Here is a 19,639-nt window from a genome sequence, read left to right on the forward strand (position 1 = left end):
AGTATATGAGAGAATCAGAAGAGTATTCTCCCAGTGCGGTTGCTTTCCAAAAACTTCCAGACTTCATGTTCAAATTGGTGGGGCAAAACCCAGGCTGTGCTCAGGCTGAAGAAGTTGACTTAAAAATCAGCAGTAAAAGAATCAGAATTCATCCCTTCTCTTTGAAAACTTCCCCTTTAAGACAAAATGCACTTTGAGTATTTGTAGGATATCAGAATTAATCTCATCCTGAATGAGTAAAAAACTGTGGGTTTGCAATGTTAGCAAATTTTTATTTTCGCTTCCCAAGAGATTGAAGTCCCTCAGGGAGGCTGGCTATTCTTGTGGTCAGATTTTCTATCTAAAATATGCATTGCTGCACAATTATTTTTTCCTTGAAGCTGCTTTTAAGATGAACCTTACTTGTACCAAGATAATGATCTTCAGATTTTAGCTTAATAAAAGAAGAAGGGATTCTTGAGGAAATAAGAAATTATGGGTAGCTGAAAAAAACCCAGATCCTGAACGTGCCAAAGATAACAAAAATATAAATTAATACTTCAGAGTGAAAACAAAACGTTGCAGTAGCTTATCTTTGAATAGAGTTCAAATGCTGTGGGACATTATCTCTGTGAGATGTTAATGTTCATTTGTCTCTAGGATTTTGCAGCGTATTTGGCATTTTGTGGAATTGTTCTTCACAACGCTCAGTTGTACGAGACGTCTCTGCTTGAGAACAGGCGCAATCAGGTAGGGCCAACAGGTTTGTCCCAGGGATACACAAAGTAGGAGGGTCTGCAAGTAATCAGCACCTCCTCTTCCTGTTTCTGATGTGGTAGTTATTCCTTGGCTGCTTTTAATCCCTATGACTGAATGTTGTGTGTCTGATAAAGCTCTCACGAGCTGCACTGGGAAGAGGCTGGGCACATTCTGGCCTGGGCTGTAAGAAATGGCCTGTCTATATGTCAGAAGATTCATTCTGTGTTAATATACTTGGTATTACCTGCCGTTATCCTGTGGTTAATCATATGTATTAAACAACCAGAGGTGTCAGACTCCAGAAATTACAGGCAGAAATATCCCTGTAGAATAGCAGAGGGCATACAGACTGTTCCTTTAGGCTGTTACCACTATAACAGTCACTAAGCATATTTTCAGTAGTGATCCAATGGAAAACTGAATTTCCTTCTGATTGCTATAGCTCTCCTTTGCTGCCAGCTTGGTTTTGATGGGTTATTCATGCCATGGCCTTTATGGGTGAATATGCTTGCCCTGTATCACGCGATATGTTTCAGAGAAAAGACTAGATAGCAGTTCTTTTAAAATTTTCCTGGTAGGTCTGAGTTTCCAACTATCAGTGTTTGTAAATTGGTACAAATTTGGATAGTTTATTAAATGCCTTCATGTTTCTTGTGAGGGGAAAAATAATATGAGCATATATGAGTAGCTAAGTCTTTCAACAGCAGCTTTGAAAAATGGCAGACTGTATCTAAACAATGTTTTCACCAAATAAGTTAATTAGGATCTGTTAGCATTACAACCAAGAACAACTGTGTTCAGAAGTCTTAAAAAATATAAATATCAGTGGTTTGAGAATACACACATGAGCCATAGGAAAATAGGTTTCCTAAGGGTAAGTAACTCTATTGTCTGGATTTCACAGGTTTCATTTGACCTATTAATGCCTAAATCTATTCTGCTTCTCTGACTGAAAAGATCAGACCGCTTATTGTGCTATTTAATTCTTCCATAAAAAGTGTCAAACTGGCTAATACTGAATGTTACCTCGAAATCTGTGAGAGCGAAAATTTACTTCTGGTCACAGGCATAAAAATTGTCTTCCCTGATTCAGGGGAGAGGAGAAGACTCAAAGACATCGGTAACAATAATTATTGCATAAATCACAGTTAGTCAAACCCTCACAAATGACCTTTTCTTCAGGTGCTTCTTGACCTTGCCAGCCTGATTTTTGAAGAGCAGCAGTCTTTGGACATGATCCTGAAGAAGATAGCAGCCACTATAATATCCTTCATGCAGGTGCAGAGGTGTACCATCTTCATAGTGGATGAAGATTGTGCGGTGAGTATGTTTATTCTGTCTGAAGGCAGAAGTGTTTATTCCCTGAGAGTGAGGTTGGCTTCCCTCTAGTCTCATATGTTCTCTTGTCACTTCATTTTCTATCTTTTCTTTTGTGGCATCATTTCATTTTCTATCTTTTCTTTCATGGCATCTGCTCATGAGAAGCTCTGGCCTTTGTTCAGTTAAAGAATTTCTGTGCTGACATATAAATTTGGCACAGCTTGTGAATACTTGTGTTTCTTCTCTGGGTCATGACTAGATCAAGACACTTGAATTATACTTAAAGTTGTATCAAAAGATACCTTTACAGTAGGATCCAGTATGCTTGATGACATATGTGGAATGAAGCTAAATTTTACACTTGTCTTTAGTACAGAATAGGCCTTGATTAAAACAAGGTTTTAATGAGTAATACTGTTCTAAATAATGACAACCTTATACACCTGTGTATTCAAGCATCCTCTTGATATTCCAGGATACGTTTTCTAGTGTGTTTCACATGGAATCTGAGGAATTAGAGGATTCAGTTGAAAATCTGAAGAGGTAAACCAATTAATTCCGACTTTTGTTCATCCTAAGAGAATTCTGAAGAAACTTATGCTTTTAATATTCTTTTCATAATAACGGGCTTATTTCTGCTGGATCTCATGTATTACTGCTATTTTTATAGAGCAGCTTTTCCCCTGAAGTGGGCCAACTCTCTTGCCTTAAAAAGGTCCCACTGAGCAGAGCAGGAGTAGGGCTCGATCTATTCACTTTGCCAGTCTAAGAACATATTTGTATTTCAAGGCTAAGCTATGGAAATGCACAGAGGAGCTGCTCTAAAACTGATTTCAAACAAATCTGTGTGGATGACCATGTTATAAAGGAGATATATGCAAATTAGCAGATAATAACAAAAATAATGCTTTTAATCAATTATTTTAATCATTATCCTCAACTCATAGATAAGGAAGATGACTCAAAGAACATGTCTGACCAAATCAAGACTATAGTCCTAAAGTTCTAAGTCTCACTCATCTTTAGGAAACCACTAAGGAGTTCAAATGGGAGGAAAAAAAATAGATAAAGAGCTGAATTAAAATACCCAGATCAAATAGTTCCCAAAGTTAGCCTGAACCTCTCTATTGAAGTTTGAAAATTACTGTCTCTGTCATCAAAAACAGTTATTTCAAATACTGTCAGAAAGAGACACAGTTGTATATAAAATACTCTACTACAGATATTTTTTGCAGGGAGGAAACAGATTTTGAGCCCCTTTGATGTAATTTTGCAGTAAATATTTATCATATTAAGTCTAATTCCATATATTAGGGAATGATGTCCAAAGTGTGTGACTTGAGCAACTAAAAGCTGTTGAGCTGTGTTATAATTTTAGACAGTGTTCAACCAGAAAATACAGAGGTACAACAGCCTGGTAAGATCACAGTTGAAAAAGAAAATTCCTCTTGAGTCCTCTTCTACTCTATAAGAAGGGAGCCTTCCTCCTAATTATCCCTTTTATGGTGACAAGTTAATGGACTTAAAATGTAATTTACTGCTTGCATGGGCTGCCAGGAGCTTATTTCTCATACCTGATAGGGAAGAGGAATCTTGGAGGCTTAGTTGCCTATCAGACTCTTGTTCATGAGACAGTGCAACTTGTCCTAGGACTGCACTGTGAATCAACCATTGCAGTTACAACTTCTGCTATGCTTGAAGGGCACACTTTCAGGCAAGAGCAGAAATATAATGACATAGATTAGATGGGAAGTATTACTTCACATAATATTTCAGGTTTGTTATGCAGTCAAGGACACTGAATCAAGCCCCAGATCAGACTGTTTTTCAGAATTGTGGGGCATTGCCTTGTATGTGTGAAATAACAAAAGAATAATTCCTCTCCTCCAGCCCTGGAACCATCCTTACACCAGGAGGATAACAAAAGTCAAGACAAATGTTGGAGGGAAACTACAGGAGCTTGATAGGAATAGGTCTATAAGTAGGATATATGTCCTCCTCCAAGGCAGGCAAAGGGTCTAAGAGAATTAAAATACCTTAAATAAATTGTGGCTAAAAAAGTAGAAATTGTTGTTTCTGTAAAGATAATTTATATTCTGATTTGGAATAGGCAGTTCTATTTCAGTAACAGAACCTCCATATGACTGATTGTGTCTTAACCTTTAGAACAAATTTGAAATGAACTTAGCAGCACAAAATTCACAAGTAATACCTGCTGCACTCTCTTGAATTAATATGTGAATTTCATCCAATATTGGTTTTTCAGGAGTACCAGATTTTTGAATGCAGTTTCTTTTCAAATAGTTCTGTTTATTTTTATATAAACCCAGCTGTTCATTCTTTATCCTTCATCGATGTAAACTGTAGGCAATTGTTTATTTCTTCAGTTTCATGTTCAGTGTTTGTTGAACATTAAAGAAATGGTGGAAAGCACGCACCAATCCTGCAGTTTTGTGATGACAGCTGGATTAGGATACAGTATTTGAACTCAACTCCATTATATATCTATTGGTTGTATCTATATATCCTCCTCTCATATGGGAAAGACATTCCTATTACCTGCCTGGCAGGTAATAATAATGAATAGTGAAATTACTCACTTTTATACAAAGCACATCATAATAATGTTGCATCCTTCAGGGACCATGACACAAACAAAATCAATTACATGTATGCTCAGTATGTCAAGAACACGATGGAGCCACTCAACATCCCAGATGTCTGCAAAGACAGAAGATTTCCATGGACAGTAAGTAAAATAAGCTTACATTTGAAATTCAGAAATGGAAAATATCTTTCTGTTTACTATTAAACCTTTTTTGCTTTCCTCTTATTATTTCTGTCAAGGTGACTCCAGTTAAAATGGTGTAAACACACAGCGAGTATTGGGAGGCTCTCGGAAGTCCCTTCCCTTTTATCCTTTCCTTTCCCTTCTTGTTCTGACAAAGATTAATGTTATTGATGCAAGTTCTTTGCTGCAGTGGAGATGGATCAACTTCACTTTCCTTTGGGAGCTTTTGCCTAACACTTCCTCAAGTGTGAGCTGGTGATGCAGTGGATGACTGAGCACAGGGATACTGGAGGGTGAGGAGGGAAGGTCACTTGGCAAGGTTCAAGTTCCAGCCAGGTTTCCTTCATGGTCGTCATCACCAAAAAGCAAACTTTTAATTATGTTTTTTCTCATTTTCAATGCAGAAAGTAGAAAGATGTCTGCTCTTACTATTAGGTTTAAGCCTGTTAGAAAGCGAGTAATGAGAGGGAGAGGAGCTACTATGATCCAGCAGATGGCTTTTTACCAAAATTTGTTCTGAGATACGCAACAAAATGATCAGAAAAGACAGTGCTCAGTGTGATTGTTCCAATAAGTGGAAAGAAGGGGCAAGCTCATGGTGGGGAGCTGAGTTGTTTCTCTTTCTTTTCCTGTGCAAGGTTTCTTGGATGTTCTGGAGTGGGTTTCTGTGATGGACTGAGCAACACAGGAACTGAGTTCTCAGACTAACCCTGTCTTAACAGCAGGACTGGAAATACAGACAGAATCCAATGGATATACTTTATAGATTAATAAAAAAGAGGTGATGATTTTGAAGACATTTAAAAATAAAATTAATACTGTGAGAATCATCCAAATAATTGTTTGTTGGAAACAGGCTGTTCAGTAGAATTAGAGTTACTTTGATTCTTTTTTTTTTTTCCTGGAATTCACTTTATGTATGTTAAAGAAACCCATAAAAAGAAAGCAATAGTGCTTTTAGAAGGAATCTGGAAATGTTTTTCAGCAACACAGACACTGCACTTGCACTACAGCAGGAGCAGGGCAAGGCAGGGCAGTAGGATAAATGTTTTGAAAGCTGATGCACCCTGACATGAGGGAAATCCCAGGTGTTGCCAGTGCCCTAGAAACCTCGGCTTACCTCTTTCTTTGGAGGACATTCAACAGTGCACTCACCTCATGAAAATCCTGCCAAGATACTCTCTATAGTCCTTGCACAGCAGCAGAGAACGAAGCAACAATACAGAAAAAAAAGATAACCTTTTGATCAGAAATATTAGCGTGTGCCCATTTCTGTTGGTGCCACACACAATTAGAGGTCAGACCAAATGTACTTCTCAACAACTACCGCATGATTCCTGGGGCAGTCAGAGCAGAGCTGTGGCCTTTTCTCCCCAGGTGTTTGAAAAATTATCCCTTTGTTCTATCCTTCCACTACCCAAAAAAATTAATCTCCTTCTGTTGGAGCACAGGAGATGCCCAAAGTCCTGGGAAGAGTGCAGTATGCTGACCCAGCTGTAGTAGTTTTCCTGCCTGCTCTTTGTGTGGCTGCTTTTTAAGGAAGATGTAAGCCAAGAATAGTTGTAGAGCCCAGCTTTTTCACTTCAGCCACCTAAAAAAACAGCTTTTAAAATTGTAACTGTATTTTTCTGTTTTCACTTTTTCACTTCAGTCACCTAAAAAACAGCTTTTTCACTTCAGCCACCTAAAAAACAGCTTTTAAAATTGTAACTGTATTTTTCTGTTTGTTTAACAGAATGACAATGCAGAAAATGTAAGTCGGAATATAAAGAGTTTGCTGTGTACACCAGTAAAAAATGGGAAAAAGAATAAAGTGATAGGTAGGTATCTTAACAAAAATAATGTTGTACATTTCATAGATAAATAAATTTATCCACAGTAAAATCACAGCAACATGTAATCTCAAGCCAGGAGAGAAGATCCTTAATTATCATGTTCTCAACTAATAAATCTACTGCAACCTTGAATATAAATTACTCGCCTAATAAGCTGCCAAAGAATAGAGAATGAGTATCAGCCTTTGTTCCTGGCACCAGTAAGCCCCACAAGCAAACAAAATAAAATATACTGATTCTTAGATAGGAGAATGGATCCAATTTTATCAGCTTTAAAAAATATTGCAAGTAAATATTAAGAGTTCCAAGAATGCCTTTTAAATTATTTTAAAATAATTTTCTTTGAGAATGATGACTAATGTGCATGGCCCGATTTATAGAGTAAATATGATGCCCCTTTTTTGTGAAAACAGATTTAGTTTTTTAACATCTGAGGCAGAAAGAGAAACCTCATCTTTATCTAATGGAGTTATCTGAAATTTCTTTTGCTGTTAGCTTTTTTCATGAGTTCTTTTATTACTTTATTTAAATATTATAACAAACCCTAGAAGACCAAGATGAAGACTGAACTGTGGAGCTTTAATTAGGGATATTTTACCATGCTGTGAGCTATTGATAAAACAGTTGCATCTGCTTTTTTTTCCTACTGAAATTTTCTATTGAAGTTCAAACTGAAAGTTTCAGTCAGGCCACTCATTTAGGTGGGCTTTTCAAATCTGAGTCATTCTCACAGGGAAATGTTCTTTGAAGTATTTTATGGTTTCACAGCTGCCTCATGTTCAATTATTTAATAGGGCAGGGTCAAGAAGTTGTCTTTGGGATAGTACCCAGAAGTTCCTTTACAATACTTCATAGCAAGTATGACTATTATTCTAAGTCTGATTTCTTTTTAAAATTATTTTTAAGATTAGGATACCCCAAACCAGAATTCGGGAAGTGGGATGGGGGTGTGAAAAACTGTCCACATCAAACCCGAGCAAATCTTACTAGGGAGAAAGATGTAAAGAACTTTATTCTCCTGACTTGTGTATTTCTCAGATATGTGGTAAGAGCTATAGAGAATCTTACTGGGATTTTATAACTGTCCTAATTAAAAACTTTGGAGTTCCTTCATTTGTAATCAATGGACCTCTCAGTGCTTTGGGGAAGCTTTTGAAAGAGGTAAGAGAGTCTTAAGTAACACAATATATTTACTGCAGTTGTCCATTTTTTAGAGACATTTATGTGCAAATACTGTGTCTTTTAAGAATTCATTTACTTTTGTTGCATATTAACTTTTGAGTCTTAATCTTGTGTTCATTACATCACAGTTGCTATGGAAATAATTATAAGGTCATAAGCTGTACTAAACAGAAATCTGAAGGTCAGTTTCATGGGATTTTCCTGAAGTCAGCTTCTTTTTTCCCAGGGAAAGTTAATCTTGTTCCTTATTTGAATGAATAATTCAAATAAGGTGGTTCAGTAATCCGTTCCATTCCATCTCATTCCATAAAGGTTCAGAATTCTGTTTGCCATATTGAAATACCTCAACCCCTGCCATTACACTTAATGGCTACAGCTATATTGGTCTCCGTCTCTATAGAGGAGACTCTGATACAAAGTTCCCCAAACAGAATACAATTTGGAAACAGGACAGTGTTGCATTGTCACCAGATATCAAAACTTGTGAGGCCAACATTCTTCTGAAACCACAGTTTGTGTGTGCTGCATTTTTTTCCCTAGTTTTATTATCAGCTGTAATAGGGAAGATGCACATGTGGTAACTTCATTCAGAATTTTTAATTTGCAGCTGGGCTATCTTGGCACTTGGCCAGGAAATTGCAGCTTTTATGCTCATGGGAGTGAGAAAACATTTGGACTCTGTTAACACAGTACTCATCACCAAAGACAACATATTCCTGTAATTCAGCTGCTTTAATTAATATTCTGATCTTAGGAGGTAAAACTAAGGGGAGGTGTATTTCTCAATTTCCCCCAGCTCACGGTTGTGTCAGAGATTTAAACTACAGCAAGGTGTGGTAGAAGTTACCTGTCAGACTTCTTCAATGACACGTGTGCAGAAAGGCCCAGAAATTCTTAACAGAAAATTAACAAATGTAAATATCAGCATGTTTGAACCTAACAAGCTGAATTCAGTCAGGTGCTTCTCAAGGAGTTCAGTAGTGTTTGCAAGAGGCTGTAATTCAACCACATCCTCAAAAAATGGCCGAGTGTACTTCAGTTTTGAACCTCAACATGGGTATTCCCTGTTTAGCTCATTTACTTGAAAAAAATCTGAGTACTGACTCAAATGAGGAAGTGAAAAGTTTGTGTACCACTGTTCTGACTTTGATAAATGTTCTTTTGGCATGGTTGCAAAAATTTAATTAGCCTCCAAAGGACAAATTGTCTTTAGGGATTAAATCAATCTAGAATAGTATTAATAATAAAAATTAAGATGAAAACGACCCTAGAATTTCACAGGACAATCAAGTCTCTAAAGCCCTATATTTTTGGTTTACAAATCCTAATAAATACTTTTGAATTCATTATGTACATATAATATTTTAATGTTTAATTTATAATACATTGAAACCACCCTTGGGGGAAAAAAAAAGGCATTCCTATGTGTCACTTATGTATGTTGGTGGTTTATATTGTAGGCTTATCTGTCCTAAACTTAATTCCTGATGGTGATACATTCTCTGTATTACTTCCTTTTGTTTCTGTGTCCTGACATAGGGGTTTGCCAGCTTGTGAATAAGATGGAAGAAAACTCGGGAAAAATCAAGGCTTTCAACAGAAATGATGAGGAGTTCCTGGAAGCATTTGTCATCTTTTGTGGCCTGGGGATCCAGAACACACAGATGTATGAGGCTGTAGAAAGAGCCATGGCCAAACAGATGGTGACACTAGAGGTGAGACCAAATCTAGGTGGTCCTTAATGAGCCCCAAACAGGTCCTAATGTTCCCCAGACCCTCTTTGTTCTGCATGTAAGTGCAGTTACTCACAGGGACACTCAGCAGAGATTGTTATCCCTCAGGAGAGCAGCATTTGGACTGTTGAGCTGCTCAGGAATTTTCTGCTTGTTTCTGACTCTGACAGCAGACTCTTTAATTTGGTATTGTGTCCTAACTTCACCCCTGAGATTTAGTGGGGAGCTGGAGGCATCTCTTCCTCTCCATGAGGCTGCACACTGGCAACACAGTGGGTGCATTCTGTTGTGTAGGAAGAGGGAAATGGTTTGGCAGATTAAGGGACTTCCTCTTCTTGTCTGAGGGGTTTTGTGATGATTTTGGCTCAGTCCTTCAGACAAACCAGTGTGAGGAGTTAACAGCAGCATTACTGTAGGTTCTCAGCAATTTTCTCAGATTCCATCAAACCATATCAAGATGAACATCATCTGGTCACAGCCTTTAAATTGGTTCCTGTTAAGCTTCACAGCTGAAGAGGGCTTTAATCTGAGAAACTGAATTACTCAAGGGTGATAACTTGAAGCTGAAAGTGAAAAATGTGTAGACTTTGGATCTCCTAACATCCATTATGTAAACAGAGTGTTTGCAGAACTCCTAAAATGGAATTATGTGCCCTGTGGCCTCTAAAAGAAACATTACAGTTCTCAAATAAACCTGTATTAGGTCATGTTAAATAAAAAGGTGGTAAAACTATTGTCCAAATAATTTGCTTATAAGGTAAATTAGCAATTCCGTCTCCCACTATAGCACTTAATAGATAATATAGGAAGTTCCAGCCAGATTATAGGTTAGTGTATAAAATGGGTTCTTTACAAAAGAATAGAACTCTGTGACATTTTCATGTTGTGTGTTCTCAATGGTTAAAATCTGAGCGTATATTTTTAATTTTAAATGAATGTATTGTGTCTCAGACTTTTGTGCCAAGTTTCAGTTAGGGTAAAACTTTCTTTTTATGTCTGAATAAACTCTTGAAAGAATTACTATGTCTATAATGTCAGGCTCATAATAAGAGAAGTTTTGTGTATTATTTGTCTTTGAAAGTGGGCCATGAAAACTTTCCAAAGAGAAAATCAGAGTTCTTTGCTCTTTCATGGAAGCTATTTATGTTTTCTTGGCCTAATTATCTCGAGAAGATTCTGTGCTGTGGGAGATTTGTAAAAGATGCAGATATCTCCCCATATGCATTCAGAGAGCTTCCCTAAAACTGGCTCAGGCTCTGCATGGACAGAAGATTTCATCAGCAAATGCAGTGGAATGCTGAAAAATCTGCTCTAGGAAAAGTACCTTGTTATCACATGGCTTTTTTGTTTGTACTAAGGGCTGTTTTTTTCTTCCCATAGGTTCTTTCATACCATGCTTCTGCTGCTGAGGAGGAAACGAGGGAGCTGCAGGTAACAGTGGTAATTGAATTTTTTACTATTACTTTAGAAATATTGCTTTAGTAAAACAACCAAGAGCAGTCCTGTACACAGATGTCATCCCTAAAGGGGCAGAAGCATATGTTCCAGAAATAAAAATGACAGTGAAGCTCATACTGATGGGTTCCTGAGCTGAATCACATAAAAGGGAAATATTACAATGTCTGCAATGATAAAAGCTGGCCAGAGCACTGTGAGACCCAGACCTGTGCCGACTGATTTTTCTCTGGAGTTTGACACAGTCACTGGTGCAATGTCAGTATCAAACTCATAATGATTAAGTATTCCAGAAGCAAAATGTTGAGAACTCTCCATTCTGCAGCTAAGTCTGAATGCTGTATATCTTACAGCTTTGGTACCTTTCAAACATCCCAAGTATGGGTGCAGCTTTATGGCCTTACATATAAATTCTGTATTGAATTTTTAATGCAATGATTTAATTTTTTTAATAGTTGCTTTTCTGTGCAGTGTCCTGTTCTGCTCATGTTTAATTCTGTGTTTAGAAGCCTGCCTAAGGAATAACTACAGCTAGGATTTCAAGTGCATTTCAAAGCACATGTGCTTAGTTTCTCCAAGCCTTGAGCAGCTATTCCAGGGAAATAGCATCACCCCTGCTGCATAAAAACAAACAGGAGGGATGGAGAGGAAGGAAGGCACAGGGACTATGAGCTGGGTAGCATGGGACTGGTCTGGCCAAGTGACGCAACAAGGTGTGAGACTAAGGATATTTCTAGAATGGAGTCACATGGATTTCTGAACCTCAGTCCTACCACACTACTACTCATCAAGAAAGAACCATACCAAGACCAGAGTGCAACTCCTCCTAAGGTTTCTCTTCAGGGCTTGTGATTCCACTGTTACTGCTCAATGAAACAGAACCACAGCAAACGTAGAACTGGGCCAGTGTCTACTGGCATGGCTTAACTGTCCACTGCTTCCTAGCACAGTCCTGACCTGTGTCAGCCACCACTCTCTAAAGTGATACCAGAGCACAAGCACAGGCGTTTTATTTGCACTCATAAAAGTTTTATTTTAGTTTTTATTTTTTGCACTTGTATTGTCATATAAAGATGGCCAAAATAATTTGAATTTTTTTCTGGATATACCTTTTGCTTCTAAATAATCTGAAAATAGATACTTATCAGGCAGTTGGACTAGAAGATGGTTGTAGGGCTCTTCCAACTAGCAATATTCTATTCTATTAATTGTCTGCCTTATGGAATATGGAATTGTCTGCATTATGGAATAGGCTGCAGTCAGTTTTTTTACTTTAATCATAATTTCCAAAAACTACAGAACTGTCCTACTGCATCAGTCACCTCCTTTGAGCCTGGGTACTGTCTACAGCCTGTGTATTATCACCCAAAGTAGATGAAACAAAGCAAAACTCTTTATAACCACTATATAACACAGTGGTTCCACGTTTTCCATAGCCTTCTTTTTGCTGCCAATGTATTTACAGAAACAATAGCTCAATAAATTGAAGTTAAAATAGCTGATGAACTTCCGTGCTGTAAAACAGGAGGCAGAAGGCTCTAGTGGCTTCATTACATGAAAAAGAAAATAGCTAATCTGGTTAAACAACACTATAAACTGTTATAGAGTGCAGGGTTTTTATATTTCAGCGGAAATGAAACTTATGGTTGTGGCTGTAAAAGACAGGAGGTCAAGGAAGGGAAAGATAAATTATGAATGAAGTGCTCTTTTGAGCTCCTTCTGTGTTCTTGCAGCCCCTTTCCTTGTGAAATCCCAGCCTGCAGTTGCAGTTATTCAAAATTATGTCAGTAGCTTTGCTGAACAGTTGCATTATTTACCACTGAACCTGCAGGCTTTTCACGTACTCACAGCTGAAATCCCACATGAATCCAATCAGGGACACAAAATTAGTGGCACAAGAAATGTGTAAGAGAGTGCATTTTTTCCCTGTGTTAATATTCTTTTTCATAATCTTCTGTGACTTCCTGATTCTGACACACAAGAGAGAGGACAGTGAACTGATATGGAACAGAAGCTGCCAGCCATAATTCTGTGGATTTGCATGTTACATGCACTAATATTGTAGACAATGACAAATGCTTCCTTTTCAGTTCCTCAACCTTCTGGGACACAGCTGCCCACACGGGAGAAATGTTTTTCCCTAGAATTACAAAGAGGAAGATAAACACAAAAGTTTATTTCCTTCACCATTTCAGATTTACCTCATTTTCTTTGGACCACACTCATATTTAGGTGAAACAGCTCTAAAGTAATAGCACTGAGAACCCCACCTTTTTTCTACTGCAGAAAATGATACTAAATTTTGTTATATACTATAAAATTTAACATTTATTTTGTTAGTATAAGAGTTAATGTAAGACTTAGCATAACTTCAACAGTGGTATTTTGAAGGGCAACTGATATAAATACTCTGTATTATATAACTAGAAAAGGGATGGAATATATGAAGATTTTACTGACAATTAAAAACTCGGATTATAAACATACAGGATAGTGGGTGTATTGTGTACCTTGTAATTTCAAATTTCACATTGTAGGTTTATGCTTGTATGCAAACTGCATCAAAACCACTGACCACAGGTTTTAAAGATTACTGACCACAAACAAACTAATTTTTCAGGTTTCTAGCCCTGAGAAAGCTCTGCCTGTGGACATGTTCTGACTCCCATTGTGCTGAATGTGAATTCTGTTAGCAAATCTGTTTTACTGACATCTCCTTCCTCACCATTTTTAGAAAAATGCCAACAGTTACAAATTTTGCTGTCTGCATATCCGTAAAAACAAACATGTAACTCCACTGCCTTATTTTCTCCTTCTCCCAGTTTCATCAATACTTGTGGTTACAATTTGCCTCTGGTGATTTAGATAACCAGACTGACCAGGTAATTCTATCCTTGTTCTCTTGATCTGTGGAAAAGTGCTTGTTAAATCTAAGGTACTAAGGTAATGTTAAACAAGAGAGGCATGGGGAAGTAAATGAGAAGCAATCATCAGTTTTCAGTATCACATGAAGGTAAAATTGAGTGTCTCTTTTCAGTCTGTTGAAAAAGCAGATATTTGTTCTGCTTTCTCTGCCCTACTGCTAAACTGTGTTCTCTCATTCTTCTCCAGGCTGCTGTAGTGCCATCTGCACAAACTCTCAACCTGACTGACTTCTACTTCAGTGACTTTGAGCTGTCAGACTTTGAAACAACACTGTGCACAATTCGAATGTTCACAGACCTCAACCTGGTACAGAATTTCCAAATGAAACACGAGGTATGGTTGCTGCCAAATACTGCCCCACAGAAAGAAACAGCTTAATTATTAGGAATTCAGAATAGTGAGAGGATATCACTGTAAATAGAATTGGACATCTGTATTAAGGAGTAAAACTAGGAAGGCATATGAAGAATTGGGATCTGTCCTCAGTTTGGTTCTACTGAAGGATTAATCATTTTACAGTATATAATTAATGGACTGGAAAACAGAATACTGAGAAGGGAGAGGCTAGCAACTTCTCAGAAAGTGAAAAACTCTTACAAAGAGGACAATAACATTGTTTACTATATCCATATGAGGTAGTAATTATCTTAGTCTTTCCCTACAACATAATAGATTAGAGATTAGGAGGAACTTTGTGGTTATGGAGACAGTAAAGACTGAAGCAGATGATAACTTAGATGGGCTGTGGAAATTTCCCTGAAGGTTTTTACCAATACATCTGTCAGAGGTGATCAAAACAGGTAAATAGAAAATCTCTTCAGCCTCTTCCACTCAGTGCACACAACATCTATTTGTAGAAACCTTCATTTTTAAATACTCTGTTTTTGCTTTATAACCTTTTCAACAAAACCATCAAAATTTATATCAAAATGCAAGATTAATTTGTTGGGCTTCATAGGCAAACACATTAGTTAAAGAAAGCACGTATTTATTTTCTAGATCAGCATTTTATAGACCAATTTAGATTAGTAGTGTTCAAGGGCCACAAGTGCTGTATTACCTAATCTGATCTCTTGAATATCCTAGTAGTTAGCTTATATAAAATTTTATAACCCACAATTTCTAATACTGTTGAGTAAAACATCCAGGACATGCTTTCCTCCTGCATAGAAAAGAAACTACCCTGCAGATGTAGTAATCCTTCTATCATACTTATTTGCTTTCCAAAGTCCAGTTCTGCTTGGGTTTTGACAAGCTGATAGGAGGGAAAAGCTGCTTGTTCATGTCTTAAGAAGATTCAATAACTAAATAAATTTTCTCTATCAAATAAACATAAGCATATGGAATGTCATCATAAACAAGGATTATTTTCTCCCAGATATCTCAACATACCTCAGTTTCTGAATTAACAGCAGTCCTTCTGACATTAACATTTAGCCCTTAGCAATAAAACCCCAAACCCACAAGTATTACACACTCAATTAGGAGCTGTACTAGTGAGCGTAAGCCTGTTCTTATTTATGTTCACAGTTACAAGTGTGTTTTATTTGACCTTGAAATTCATTTTTTTTTAATACGAGACTTTCCAAGTGGGATTAAGAAAGTTTGAATGTATTAGAAATCTGTTCTTATGAAAACACACGTATGTAATGCTGTTCTTAAAGGTTCTCTGCAGATGGATTTTAAGTGTGAAGAAAAACTATCGGAAAAACGTTGCTTATCACAATTGGAGACATGCTTTTAACACAGCACAGTGCATGTTTGCTGCTCTGAAATCTGGGAAAATTCAGGTACGTTTCCAGTTCCTCTATTAGGACAAATTCTCTAATGATGCACAGCTCTGATTGTCATGTTAGTAAGATGTTCATTATTCCATGGTACTGCCAGTGGACTTCTGGATATGAGGGTTTGGTTTGTGAAACTGCTGCCATGGTTTTTGATCTGTGGTTGAGTTAAATCCTCTGGAAGTAATTATCGGGATGTTCCCAACAGGAGTATCTCAAATAAGGCATGCATGTGGTTATGTCCTTTTTTAAAGTTAATGCTTATGCTACAAACAAGTCAAAAGAGAGAGAAAAAAATGCTGACCCATTTTCAGGATGTTTCCTTAAAATTTTCAACAAGAATTTTTAAAGTTCAAATGTAGAGCTGAGTACAGCTTTAGATACACAACAGAACATAGAAATAAATATTTAAATGTTCTTTCCAAAGCTTTTGAACAAATTTTCAACCTTTCACTTAAAAAAGACACCTGATAATTTAAAAAACAACCTAATCATTCTGATTAGGGCTAGATGATCCTCTAAATAAATAAAACACTGATTCTAACTGCTTCCAAAACAGGTTTTTAGATTTTGATTTTATATTGTTGTAGGAAACAGAATGTTTCTGTTCATTCTGAGTAAACGTGTCTTTTAAACATTTGTAGGCCAAAACCCAATACTGATGAGGAAGAGGCATTTCTTTCCTCTACAAACTTTATCTCACTAATGAAAATGACAAAAGGTGCTGAAAAGAGACCAAGGCAAGGACATCCATCTTCCATCCCTGTTGGAATGGACATGGTAGTTTTGCTCTGTGTGCGGTCAAGCAATCTCTGATGATCCTGATAGTTTGCCTGCTATTTTTGGAATCCTGACAAGTCTCCACTGCAATTTCCATAAATTGTTTATTCTTAACTACACTGGATTCACTCCCTGCTGATTCTCATGTCCTAGATTCTGGAGTCTGAACAGCATTGAACATAACTCATTTTTTTCCCTAATTTGAGGGGAAAAGCAAGCATTGGGAGATGCATCTTCCTAGCAGAAACACAAAATTAATAATTTCCAAACTGAGTTGTCTTTTGACTGTACTAAGAACACGTCTCATTATTTAGAAAGCAGGCGTAAAACACGTTATACTAAATAAATCCATGACTCACTTCTGGCATTACTCTTTGCATACAGAGCAAACTGACTGACTTAGAAACACTGGCTTTGCTGATAGCAACTCTGAGCCATGATCTGGATCACAGAGGAGTGAACAACTCCTACATACAAAGGTAAGTGGGTTTGAGAGAAGTTAAATAAAAACAAGTGAGTGACCAAACACAAGCACAGAGCTAAATTAGGTACAACCTGACTGCTTTGTTGATGTGGGGCTGTGCAAAGGAGCAGGTTTTCACAAAGCAGAAAGTGTAAGAACGAGCAGAACCATTCACAAGTCCAACGATGCAGATGCACAGCCTCAGTTGCTGACTAACTATGATGGCAGATTAAGTGAACCCTTTGCTGTGCAGGGACAAGATTTTCCTGCTTCCAAAGTCCCCTCCCCGATTTCCCATCAAGTGACAGCAAAAGGCTGCAGTGTCCAAGGGACAGCATGTAGGAAATGGGCAGCTTTTCAGATCACTCCCTGCCCAACCCAGCTGTTCACTTCTTGTCCAGGCCAACACAACACTGAGGTCTGCACCCCTCTGGTTCGGAGGTGTCTCCCCACGTTTTGAACTCAGATTGTTTTGCTCTTGGTTAGCCATATTTTTCCATAATTCTAAGTTGTTTACAATAAGTTATAGTTAAAATCACATCAAAAATGTATGGTTGTTTTGCACTGATTGTGAGTTATCTGTACTCTTTAAATTTGATCCAATCTGGAATTACAGAAAGGCCTTTACAATACAAAAAGGAAAAATATATTTAAAACACTGAAAAATATTTTTACTAAACAAAATATTTTGGTTTGAAAGTATCAAAATGAAACATCAGAATAAGTCTAAAATTTTCCCCATATTTTAATTTTTAACTAAAGATACCGGGTTTTTTAGAATTTATTAGTAGTTTGAAATCTGCCCAATCCAGTGAATTTGATATCATTTCAAATAACAACATACAAGTCTTCAGCTGATTTAAAGTGTAGCTTAATGTGACTCCTGTGATATGACAGTGTGTCCTGGTCTTACTAGAAATGGGCAAAAGATACTCAGAAATGTGCATCTTCTAGCAGAGCTGGAGAATGGTTTTGAAGTGACCTGTGAAGAAGTGATCTGCTGTTCTTGCTATGTGTAAAGTTAGATAGTAGGGGAGGAAAAGCTGCTTTAAGGTACAGAATACTGAAAGGCAGAAAAAAAGTAAGCTGAAGCAGAACACCTACATTTCAGATTTATGTGTTTGGAGTAACACTGACTGATGTGTAAAGAAAAAACCAAACTCCACAACATTAGAAAAGTGATCTTTTCCTAGCTTGGTAATAGAGGATTCCAGCAGTAACTGTAGCCTCACAGTGATTTGAACTAGTTAGCTATTTTTTGCTTTATTTATTTAAAAATAAATTTCCTGGAAGACATCTGGAGATGCGTCATCTCCTCTCAAAAATGTCCTGGGAAAGTGTCATAGACAGCAAAATCTAACATTTACACATGCTGTAAAGCTGAGATGGCTATAGCCTAATAATTCCTTTCTCAATAGAAAGTTCCATGAATTTCTTTTTTTAAACCTAAATATAAAAGTTATTTCTAGGAACAGATACCTTTTGTTTTTTCCTTTAAAGCAGGGAGGGTGGATATTCAGTGTATGATTCTTTTCTTAAGCAGCAGGGTTTCAAGAATTGAAATGGTCCTGGCAGTAGAAGTTACAGATAGGGAACTGCTTGAAGGCCTTTTGGTAGTTATGGAGGGGGGGTTATTTTCTTCTTGCTCCATTCCCACATGCAAAGTAGGAAACACAGAAAGCTGTATAACAAAACCCCTATGTTCAGAAAGCCACAGTGCCCTTTGGCCTGGAGTGGGGGTTTGACAGAAGTGCCATGACAGAAGTTGGACCTGAATTTATTTCCAGCCCCAGCCGAGGTCTGTGCGTACTAAGTAAGCTCTAGTTTGGAGCAATACTTGGGAAGATAACCGAAGAGATTTCTCACATATTTCTGTCTCCAGTCAGGATGAACTCTGGGACACACAATATGCATCCTACTTCATTCAGTGGGAATTTCAACCAGCATGTGTTGGCACCATCCTGTGGTTTGTTTCCTTACAGAAACACAAGTCCATTTGCTCCATGCCCCTTTTGTGGTCGTCTCAGAGGTGGTGCTGGGCAGCCAGCCCATATTCCTCAGGGGCTTGCATCCTTTAATCTTCCTTTCTGGGTTTTTGTTTGTCTTTCCATCTTTCTCTCCACATTTTTGTGCTTATTAAATCCCCAGAGTCTCCTCTTTTGTCTTTTATTTGAGCCTCTGTGCATTCACTCACACAGGGACCCAATCCTGTAGCCACTACCTTTTGTGAATGGTCTTTAACCATATAGAAAATCTCATGGAATTCTATGCTAAGAGCTACTGACATGATTAAACATTTATAGGTCAGATTATAATTACAGTAACAGATCCAGGATCTTCAGCAAAATAGACTTCCAAAAAAAAATCCAGATTTAGTTGAAGAGATTACATGAGCAATGTGGGACCAGGGCTTGAAAATTAAGACAGAGCAGCAAAAACCAAGAACTGTATTATGCAACAAGGAACAGGGAGAAATTGGAAATCCTCAAGAGAAGAGGAGTTTCTCTACTTCGACTAAAGCTACTCAAACAGCAAATTCTATTTTCTAAAGTAAGATACTTTTAAGTTTTGCACTAAGGTTATTTTTAAATTCTATGCCTACACAATTGGTTTCCTGCTATTTTTCACTACCT

The 19,639-nt window shown here is 37.4% G+C and overlaps 1 protein-coding gene across 4 annotated transcripts in view; it reads left to right on the forward strand.

The window, feature by feature from the left end:
* PDE5A (phosphodiesterase 5A) overlaps positions 1–19,639 on the forward strand; it is a 50,163-nt gene that overhangs the window by 20,475 nt on the left and 10,049 nt on the right. For 3 of the 4 annotated variants that reach the window (XR_008436684.1, XM_053975151.1, XM_053975153.1), the window contains exons 5-14: positions 640–729; positions 1,921–2,058; positions 2,534–2,601; positions 4,699–4,807; positions 6,585–6,669; positions 9,406–9,581; positions 10,980–11,039; positions 14,166–14,312; positions 15,644–15,769; positions 16,928–17,022. Coding sequence is in view for 3 of the 4 variants with exons in the window: in XM_053975151.1 (XP_053831126.1) it covers positions 640–729; positions 1,921–2,058; positions 2,534–2,601; positions 4,699–4,807; positions 6,585–6,669; positions 9,406–9,581; positions 10,980–11,039; positions 14,166–14,312; positions 15,644–15,769; positions 16,928–17,022 (1,094 nt within the window). In the remaining variant the exon portion in view is untranslated. The remainder of the gene's footprint in view (positions 1–639; positions 730–1,920; positions 2,059–2,533; positions 2,602–4,698; positions 4,808–6,584; positions 6,670–9,405; positions 9,582–10,979; positions 11,040–14,165; positions 14,313–15,643; positions 15,770–16,927; positions 17,023–19,639) is intronic. The other variant, XM_053975152.1, reaches the window with a different exon arrangement.

The sequence above is a fragment of the Vidua macroura genome, chromosome 4, assembly GCF_024509145.1.
Source record: "Vidua macroura isolate BioBank_ID:100142 chromosome 4, ASM2450914v1, whole genome shotgun sequence".
NCBI classification, from domain to species: domain Eukaryota; kingdom Metazoa; phylum Chordata; class Aves; order Passeriformes; family Viduidae; genus Vidua; species Vidua macroura.